Here is an 11,066-nt window from a genome sequence, read left to right as displayed (position 1 = left end):
CTCATTTCACACTCCAAAAGAGTAGATTCTGTCCCATTGCATTGAACGTCATCAAACAAGAAAGGACCTGGCGCTGTTCCGAAGTGATTACCGCCAGGAGCTGATCGAGCCGTTCCACATGCTAATTGCCTACATACAACAGTTGCATCAAGCACATCCCAATGATCATCGCAGACTGCTCTCCAGGAATTGTTATAATAAGTTTCCACTCTTCCGGAACAAAAATGTGTGCCATTTGTCAACCGTATTGGAAGCTCATCTAAAAGACATGACAACGGACAAGGTAAATTATTGACCATCATGCATTGAAGGGCTGAATTCCTAACACAAAATCAACCCAGGGTTTAATAAAGGAAGAATCGCATGGCATGTGGTGTTCAGCTGAAAGGTCATCAACTTAAAACGTGAATTGAGAATTGTTTTTTCTTTACTGGTATGGCGTCAGAAAATACATGGAAAATGACAGATATTTAATGCTGTTAATATTTTATGGATCAGTGAGTTTTATAACTTTTCAGATATATAACATAAGATATGGTTGAGTGACAGACATGAGCTGATGTCTTAATGGAGTGCTATATCTCTCTGATGTCACGTTTTTTGCAAGGAATGAACAGGATAAATTTAATTTCCTGATTCTGATGATTTAGTTTCCTCATTAGACAATGTGCTTTCTTTAAGTATGGCTTCAACAACATTGAACAAAGCTCCAATATTGGGGTACATTTCCATCTGCAAATGAGCTGTGCTCCGTCTAATGACCCCCTCCCCCCAACCCCAACCACAACCCCAACCCCAAAATGATTCTTGCAATTCGATTCATTTTGGATTGTTTAGAAACTCTGTAACACAAGGACTATAGATTTAGAGCCACGCATTTCTGACGACTGCAATGGGCTTTGTGGAGAAACCGTTTTATTGAGTCAGGATGGAGTCTGTCCATTTCTGTCATAATGTGTTATTGAGTCCATCTGAGAAGAAACAGACATTTGGAGAAACCACGCTGCAGTGAATGAGATGCAACTCAAAATGTTCAGCGAAGTGTTCTACATAAAAGAGTTGATTTGTTGGGTATTCTGGGCTACTATTTTGTTGTAAACGGTGCGAGTTCCTGCGTTAGAGATACAGAAAAGTAAATTTGAGGATGTAACTCCTCTAGTTACTTTTATATTCCAGTGTTAGGACTCGGTGGGATGGCACTGATTTCAACAGATTGCTAAATTCTACGGCATTGATTCGAAAACAGCAACATTGATGGTAGGATATAAATCAATTAGGGATTGAAAGCCAGCGGCAGTAAGGATGGCCATGAATCTAATACCGATTGCCTGTAAAAGTAATCATCAAAATTAAACGGTTAATTGTTGACGTCTCGCTTGGTGGGCCTTCATGTAATTTCATGGTCACAATTTTAATGGTGCAGCAACAAAAAAGTAAGTAAATTAAGTGCAGTTATGGGGTTGGCAACAAATCAGGGAGTAAAGTATGGTCTGCGTTTTCACCTACCTGTTACGTATACATGCACGGAGTTGCTGCTTGTTGGATTGGAAATATGCCCTGATTTGCGTGTTTGGTAGCGACACGTGTAATCGCCATCTTCCCTGGCATCCACATCCAGGAGAGTGAAAGTAACGCTCGCTGTTCCATTTGGAGCATATTGTGTAGCAATTGGATGAACTTCACCGGCTTTCATCAGAAGAAAGCTACTTCCTGCGTAAATGTTCAATGCTCTGCAGGTCATTCTTATTATTTCTCTTGCAATGAAGATACCAGATATCCTTTCCAAAGACAAAATGAGCTGAAGCGGTTGATCTATAAATACAATCAAAACCAATAGAATGAAGACAAGTTTTCGGAAGATAGAGCTGTATTTCAATCAGGAATTGAGAAGCACAGGTCCCAATCTCCAGTCAATCTGTTCCCCATTGTGTAACTTTCTGCGATGGACTTTATTTTATTATTAACTCGTATTCCACCAACAGTCCCTATCGGCACATGCAATTAATTAATAGTGATCAACAAATAATTTAACTTATGAGGCCATAGATTCAGATAATGGATTTGGCTGTTAGTAATATCTGAAACAGACTGACAGCTTTTTCAAGGATAAATCGGGCTAAAACGTAGATATATTAATGGACTTCACAGCTCGGGCACAGGTTAAACGTTGTGTTTTTATTTAGTTCCTTCCCCTAAAAATCGGGACATCCCTTCATTGGTATTCTGCCCAGGGAAGGATGTTAGTTCAGAAAATCTGGTGAAACTATTTCATTTTTCTATTATACAAATAAAATTGACAGTATCAACGGCTATTCCATGAAGAAAACATCACACAATGAGCCTTGGCAACACAATCAACCAAGCCGCCACTCGACTCCCCTGCACATCCAGATAATTCCTCCACTTTCACATGAGCTTCAGAATCGTTAATAATTTCAGTTTTCTGGTACTATATGTGAAATAAACTTCATACGTTTTCGAAGAACTCATTGAATTCTCTCTTTGGGTCGCAGCTCTGTAACAACACCATGGGTCCAAAAACACCCCACGGACTGCAGCCTTTCAGCATGGTAGCTTAGAATCACTTTCCGAAGAATCAAATTAGCATGAGCAAAAATTGCGTACCTCGCCAGAAATGCAAATGTCTCATGCTTTATTCGCAACAAAATCAATGAAAAGCTAATAGTACCTCTGCAAACGACAGATGCATCTTCTTTGTGGTTGCAATTGTGCTGACCCAAGGCATTTTTTTGGCATTCCCATAGGTTTCCTTCTAACCCATTGCACTGAACCTCATCAAGCCAGATGCGCGAATTCCCAGCCCCAAATTTGGCTTTTCCAGGGGCAGAGACAGCTAAGCCACAATGCAGCTGTGCGCAGACAACCTCAGCGTCGGATATGTCCCAGTTATCATCACACACTGTTCCCCAGCTTCCGTTGTAATATACCTCCAATCTTCCTGAACAGTTATTTTCCCCATTCATCAGCCTGGCTTGAATTTGCTCTATAGGAAGTAACAATAAAGTTATACGTCGTCAGACTCATTTGTACAAACCTTGTCAAGGGAAAAACACAAGCATCTGAGGCAAGAAAATGAAGGAAACAAGTTGAACGAAGTTTGTGTCACAGTCTACTTAGGTCACTGCATCAAACAGGACGATTAGTAACGGTCACCATTGTATAGACCGCCTCGTGTTGCGTCATATATACATTAAAAAAAACTGAGCTATACATGCCATATAAGGGCAAACAACAATGATAACAAATGTATTTGTAGTCGATAAAAACTACCTTCAGAAGCAACCATCACATTTTAAGACAAATGCACTTCAAAAGGACAATTGCGTTCTAGTGGGCAGTGCTATAAAAAAAGCTCCTCGCATTTCCCAAAATCTCACACAAACACACCACACACACTTTCCACAATGATAATGACACACACTGACAAAGACTCTCATTCAATCACTCGTTATCTCTCACTTTCGCTCTCCTACACAAACACTCATACAATCAAACTGGCACATTACCGTACACTATCACTCAAACACGTATCGTTACTCACTCTCTATTCTCTCTCACATATACCCACACTCAGTCATATGAACACAGGAATTAAAAAAAACTCATTCGACATCTCTCACACACCAATAAACACAAACACCCACAGCACCGCTCCCTCTTCTCTCTCTCTCTCACACACACACACACACACCACACACACACACACACACACACACACACACACACACACACACACACACACACACACACACACACACACACACACACACACACACACACACACACACACACCGCCAGCACCATAACAGCATACCAGGCATGCATATGTTTTACCTTCTTGAATATTGTTTTTACTTGGCTGAAGATGAAATAAATCTTAAAGTTGCAATTTGTACTTGATCATTAAACATGTAATCGTAAAAACATTTTTACAGGGTCTATCGCTCAAGCCAGCCTCCCATCCATGGACATTGTCTACACTTCCCGCAGTGTCGGAAAAGCAGCCAGTATAATCAAATATCTCATCCACTCCAACTTTTTGGCATCTTCTTCCATCAGGGAACATGATGCAACGTTTTGAGGACGCGTACCAACCGATTCAAAAACAACTTCTTCCCTGCTGCCGTCAGACATTTGAATGAACCTACCTCGCAATAAAACAACCATTCACTACAGCCACCTATAACTGTAACGACACATTCTAAACTCTACCCTTTCCTTCAATATCCCTGTATGTTTTACCTGTACAACACACTAGAAATAATACTTTTCGCTGTATATAATGCATGCGGCAATAATGAATCAAATCAAATGAAATGATTTGCAGATGTTCTTATGTATTAGCCAGAGAGCGTACTTAAATAACTATCGCCCGGTGGCTCTCACATCCATCATTATCAGGTGCTTTGTAAGGGTAGTCATGGCACAGAATAACTCCGGCGTTCCAGGTTGCCTGGATCCACTATAGTTTGCTAATCACCGCAACAGTTCCACAACGCATCTTATCTGCCTGGCCCTACACTCAACCTTGGAAAACCTGGTTAATAAAGACACCTATATCAGACTCCTAATTATTGATTGCAGCTCAACCTTTGACATCATTATTCCTTCAAAACTCATCTCCTAGCACCGTGACCGAGTGTTCGGCCCCTTCCTTTCCGATTGCAGCCTGGACTTCGTAACCCACAAATCGCAGGTAGCAAGCCAAGGCAACGAAATTTTCTCCACGATAATCCTCAACACTGCTGCCCCGCGAGGCTGCGTCCTCCGACCCTGATTATAATCCTCACACACTTATCACGGTGCGGCCATACTCTACTCCGCCTCCGGTTTCAATTTTGCTGCTGACACCACCATCGTGGGTAGGATCTCAAACAATGATTTGACGGAGTAAAGTAAATAAAAAAAAACCTTGTGAAATGGTGTGATGAAATTAATCTCTCCCTCAATGTTAGCAAGATGAATATGATATTCATCAAATACAGGACGCGTAGTGAAGGCTGCTGTCTACACCAAAAGGGACAAAGTGGTAATAGTCGAGATCTTCACTTCACTAGGCATCGAGTCCACTAATAACCTGACCTGATCCTTCCATGCCTACTCTATATTTGGGAAAGCCCAACATCTCCTCTGCATTCGCAGGAGGTTATGTGAATTTAGCATGTCTGCAACGAATTTTGCCAGCTGTTACACATGCACCATAGGAGGCATTAGTTCCGGATGGTTCACATCTTGGTATGGCTCCTGCTTTGGCCAAGTCCACAAAATATCAAACGTATTCTGGACGTAGCCCAGTCTAGCAAGCAAACCTGCTTCCCATCCATTGAGTCTATCTATATTTCCTGGTGCTTCCGAAAAAAAAACAGCCGGCATAACCAAGAATTCCACGCTTCCCGGACGTAGTCTCTTCCACCTTCTTCTATCGGAAGAAATATACACATAGGTCTGATGTCACATTCCAAATCCCTCAAGAACAGTTTGTCCCTGCTGTCATCTTTCATTTGATTGGACCTATCTTATACTAAACTGATTTTCGTAAATATCCTAGCTATGACTGAAGAACCAAATTCTGCGCCATCTCCTTTCCTTCTCCCTTACATATACTATGCGAAAAAATGCTTTGTCTGTACAGCATGCAATAACTTTCACCACATAATACGTGCGAAAATAACAAATCAAATCAAATCTAAATCTAACCATACCTGTGCAAGTAATATAAACTGCCTTTCCATGGTTGCAGTTGTGCTCTCCCAAAGTTTCTCTAGGACACTGCATCACACCAGTTTCATTGCCATTACACCGAAGATCTGCCAACCAGAAAAGCCCAGCCGGTCCTCCATTATCACCAATTCCGGGAGCTGCGGCCCCGCAGTTCAATTGCCTACAAACGACATTTGCGTCAAGCATGTCCCAACCTTCATCACAGACTGCTCCCCATCTGTCATGATAATATATTTCCAGCCTTCCAGAACAAGAGCTTCTACCTTTGACCAACCTCATCGGGAGCTGATCTATAAGAAAAGAGAGTGAGAACGGTGAACGATTTTATTCTTTCATTAACTGCATTCTTCTGAGAGTTGGCACTTCTTCCGCGGCAGAATGTATTCAGTGCCGTTCTGTGAAAGTCTGTCTCTTTCTGAGATGCGACCTGAAGCTAGTGTCTCGTAGTCAGTGCAAACAGTAATGCACATTTCTCCAGGTATACAGGAGAAAGGTAGAGTGGTGAGACAGAAACAGACAGATAAAGACCTAGAGAGAGACAAATCGAGACATCGATATAGCAAAACACACAGAGACAGAGAGAGAGAGAGATGCATAGACGTAAAAAAAAGCACCATGCTATGCAGTTAAGATCGAAACAGACAGAGGGATGGAAGCGAATGAATGGAAGCGAATTGAGAAGGGGGAAATGTGTGTGCTTGTGGGTGTGTGTTTGTGTTTGTGTGCGCACATTTGGCTCTGTTTCTGTATGTCTATGTGTCTGCAGATATGAGTGAGAGTGAGAAGGGGGGGAAAGGTCTGTGTGTGTGTGAAAGGGGAGCGGGTGGGGAGAAATAAAATGCTTTCCCTTGTCTCTAAAACGTTGATCATAGCTTATTGACTCGATGGTTGGATCTTGCTTACCTGTAACGGCTAAATGCACTGATATACTGCTGGTTGAGTTGGTAAAAGTTCCATTTTTGCTTGTTTGATAGTGGCATGTATAATTCCCACTGCTGCTTACATCCACATCTTGGATTGAGAAGGTAATACTGTACGCTCCCTCTGTCGCAGTTCGTGAAGCAACTGGATATGCTTCACCAACTTTCTTCAAATAAAATGTGCTCCCCGCGTAAAAGCTCAAAGCCGTGCAAGTCATCGTGATTGTGCCCCTTGTTAGGAAAGCGTCCTGTTTAACTTCCAGAGACAGAGTGGGCTGTAATGGTCGATCTGAAATCCAAAGTGGTGATACATATTATGGTTCCATGAAGATGTTTGTGCGTTTATACCTGGCACATTTTATGGGGAAAACCATGAACTTTGCTTATACATTTTACGATCTGCAATTCTTGACAATGTGCTTTTCGGCATGCGTCGTACATTTTACAGTACGATGCAGCATTTGAATTCAAGATGGACAAGCTATGTTATTTTTATTGCGTTTAATTTCCCCAATTTATCTTGTTTCATTGTTCAGTAGCTGATGCACAACACGCTGTATTCCTGCAATAGAGCCCAGTGAATTCATTTCTCAGTATTTAGCCAACCTACTCCGTTAAAGCAATTACAAATACAATATTCCGCATATAGATGAAATCGGGAATAATAATTACTAATATTAGGCAAATTTCAGCAGGTCTGTGGGCGCCTGTGGTGAAGGAAGCAATCGACATTTCCAGCATATTTGACTGTTCCTCCAGAACACCGTAAGGATTCTGACAATCTATGGTCAATTATAAAATAATGTGGAAACGGTTATGCTAGTTCAGTCGTAATGGCAATCACACCTCTTCCAATTGGAATCTTCCACTTGAATACCTATATATAAATGTCACCCTTCGATTTCAAAGTAATCTTGATTGTCTTTTGTCTTGATCGTCACGCCATAACTTGCTAGCACATAACAACGCTGTCTGGAAGTAAGTCAGCAGGTTCGCTGCGACAATTCATGCCTTATAGTTTTGGTGGATACAATTTTCCTCACTACTCCAAGATCCGCCTGTAACCCACCGAACAAATTTAACAGAGTACACAATCTATGGAATTCAACAAATACAAAGCAGAAGCCAAAGCAATGGAGTTGGAGTTGGCACTTCCCCGCTCACCAGCATATAAAGTAATATGCTGTCTTTATCATCATTTGAATTCAAATGTAAACGTAAATTTACGTGAAAAAATACTTTTCCTTTCCTTCCTTCCCTTCCTTTTTTCCCTCCTTCCATCCTTCCTTCCTTTCCTTTCTTCCCTCCTTCCTTCCTTCCATCCATTCATCCTTCCTTCCTTCATACCTTTTTTCCTCCTTCCTTCCTTCCCTTTTCCCTTCTTCCTGCCTTAATTCCTTCCTTTCTTCCTTCCTTCCTTCCTTTCTTCCTTCCTTCCTTCCTTTCTTCCTTCCTTCTTTCCTTCCTTCCTTCCTTTCTCCTTTCCTTCCTTCTTTCCTTCCATTCTTGCTTCCTTCTTTCCTTACTCCCTTCCTTACTTTTGCAATTTTCCTATTTTTAATGAGTGCATCAGCTCAGTTCCTAATTAAAACACTACTTAACGTACCAGAACAAATCACCGAGGCATCGTATTCATGACTGCAGTTGTGCTGTCCAAGAGGTTTGTATTGGCACTGCCATAAGTAGGCCTCTGAACCATTGCATTGAACGGAACTCAGCCAAATAGACGATTTGCCTTTGCCATACTTCGCGTTTCTAGGTGCAGATTCAACAAATCCACATTGTGCTTGCGTGCAGGCCACTTCACCATCCATTAAGTCCCAGTCATCATCACAAACTGTTCCCCACATATGGCTGTGATAGATCTCCACTCTTCCGGAACAAGAGTTTTCCCCATTCACGAGTCTTGTCTGAAAATTATCTAGTTGTAAACAAAATATAGACGCAATATTAGTTGTTTGGTTGCCCAGAAAAGTTGAAACAGTTGATGGAATTTTTGGCATTTGGTGTGAATGGTTAATGCTACATTTGATTAGATTAGTTCGGCAAATCATTAAACTTCAACGATATTTATGTACTGCGTGTGCTAAAGTAAGATAACTCAAGGTCATGATCACTGTGCAAAATTATTATTTCCGCAAGATTACTGTGCATTTAATGCGGGCAACAGTACGTTTGCCAAAGGCTGATATAGTATTGCCCTCTTTTAGAGTCTAGAATCCCGGCATGCAGAAGGAAGCTATTCGGCCCATCGCATATGCACTAACCACAATCCCACACAGACTCTATTTCCATGATGTCATGCGTTTAACCTACCTAGTCCCCCTGAAACTAAGGGGCAATTTAGCAATCCACCTAACAGAGACACACCTTTAGAATGTGAAAGGAACTGAAGCACCCGGAGGAAACCAACCAAAAACGGGAAAATGTGCAAACTCCTTATAGACAGTGACCCAAGCCGGGATTCGAACACAGGTCCTTGGTGCTGTGAGGTAGCAGTGATAATCACTCTGCCACTGTGCATTCCATAACTGTTCAGAACTCATCTTCCAATGTTTACTTTCATTCTCTTTGGTGGATTGCATATATGATGTTTTATTTACACAAAATTGTGCGCAACCAATGGTTCCTCTTCCACGCGGATTGCACTTACATACACCCATCTCATTAGCACTTGTGCTTTTGACAATCTTAAAATATTGATTTTGTACTAACCGGGTTATTTATACAAATATTTCTGTGTTAAAGTATGAATTGTAAGTGACTGATTTGGATATTAGTGATGCTCCAACTCCTGCAATTATTTATACGGGAAGGAGGACTTGGACAAAGAACTTCCGGAGCTGAGGCAGGGACAGTGCTCACTGCAGCACAGGACCTCCTGAAGACAGTGCTATATACTCCAGGCTGTTTAAAAGGATAATACAACTCCACTAACAGTCAAACCCATGCCAACTGAACAGTTTAATCATCAACAAATAAGAAAACACCACAGTATTACGAGCAGTTCATGCAAATGGATACTGGACACTTTAAGTATAATTTGAAAAAGGAACGTAAGAAAAAGTGATGTTCGGAATGCATTGTAGACCGAACTTCTCTTTGGAAACAGGGAAATTTCCAGATGGTTAGCTGGAACTCTTTTTGTCTTTGATAGGCCACGGGATGAAACTGAAAGATGCTTCTATTTCAACTTATGCTGCAAGACCTGATTAGGATATTCTTTGTTGTTAAATTCTAATGCAAAGAACAGTGGCCAAATGAATCGTAATCACATTTCTTTTCTATTATGAAAATACACAAATCAAGTTACTGCGTTTTGAAAAATAATATATTCCCCTTAAAGCATTCGTCCCCTTTCTCCAATTCCACTGAAGGATCATCACCAGGGCATGACATTCTCGACAATACGGCACCGAATTGTACAGTGCCAGCCATTTCTACAAGATATTCAATCAACAATTTTAAGACAGATAAATTGACCGTGTGCACCTCCAGTTACTCTGCCCTGTACTGATCACATCATGCATGCAATACATCACTATGAAAGGAAATGTCTGTAAATAATGTTCTGGGCTCGCAGATTTATAATATTCGGTTATTGCATCAGTCCGAAATGAATAAAAATGCATATTACAGCAGTAGTTGTCCACTTCCTAACACCGCTACTCTCACCGCCTCTAAAAGCATGACTCAAAACTGAATTTATTGAAAATAAACAAAAGCGAAGTAGCGTTGCTATTGGAGATGTGAAATAAAATAAAATTGCTGGAGAAAATCAGTAGGTTTGCAGCATCTGTAGAGAGAGAATCACGGTTCGTGTATGGTCTGTCTCCAAAACGGTAGAAGTATCACATGGATTCGAAACGTTAACTGTGCTTCCATGTTATGCGGCAAACCTCTTGGGAACTGATGCCTCCATTACCCACACGGGTTGAGCTATTCGGCATCTCAGTGCGAGCTCATATTGGCTGCACTTCGGATGGGAAAACACTAACTACCGTGATTTTCTGCAAATTATGCGTTTTTACCGTTTAATTTTCGGTCCATCATTGTGTCTTTTTCCTCTCTTCCACTCTTGATTCGGCATTATTCACGTTGCTATGATAGATTCCGAACATTTCACTTCATTATAGTGGACAAATACTGGATCGAGGGCAGAATGCATTACCCAATGTGAACTGTCAATTGCCGTTGGTAAGTGTAGGCAGTCATTATTATCATAGATATTGTAGTAGTGAACATATTGCGGATTCAGTAGTGGGTCAGTGAACGTTCACGTCTTGCTTTAGCAACTCTAATGAATTGTTGAAATTCCTTTCTCGTGTTTTGGCTTTAACATGATTGTTCTCTGAAAGTTTGATAATGTCCATTGGTTCTATTTTAAAGGATGTCTTTGCTTTG

At 41.1% G+C, this 11,066-nt stretch overlaps 1 protein-coding gene across 1 annotated transcript in view; it reads right to left on the bottom strand.

Annotated features, from left to right (window-relative positions):
- Window positions 1-1,314: 1,314 nt before the first annotated feature.
- The window catches only part of LOC145345304 (scavenger receptor cysteine-rich domain-containing protein DMBT1-like), a 31,126-nt gene continuing 21,374 nt past the window's right edge, over window positions 1,315-11,066 (bottom strand). Inside the window, exons 9-14 of the mRNA XM_080193120.1 lie at window positions 8,269-8,583; window positions 6,646-6,951; window positions 5,724-6,032; window positions 2,690-3,004; window positions 1,507-1,812; window positions 1,315-1,328 (exon numbers count right to left, since the gene is read on the bottom strand). Coding sequence (XP_080049246.1) covers window positions 1,315-1,328; window positions 1,507-1,812; window positions 2,690-3,004; window positions 5,724-6,032; window positions 6,646-6,951; window positions 8,269-8,583 — 1,565 coding nt within the window. The remainder of the gene's footprint in view (window positions 1,329-1,506; window positions 1,813-2,689; window positions 3,005-5,723; window positions 6,033-6,645; window positions 6,952-8,268; window positions 8,584-11,066) is intronic.

The sequence above is a fragment of the Carcharhinus amblyrhynchos genome, chromosome 7 (assembly GCF_965287045.1).
Source record: "Carcharhinus amblyrhynchos chromosome 7, sCarAmb.v2.hapA, whole genome shotgun sequence".
NCBI classification, from domain to species: Eukaryota; Metazoa; Chordata; class Chondrichthyes; order Carcharhiniformes; family Carcharhinidae; genus Carcharhinus; species Carcharhinus amblyrhynchos.
This window is presented reverse-complemented; position numbering and strand designations above follow the sequence as displayed.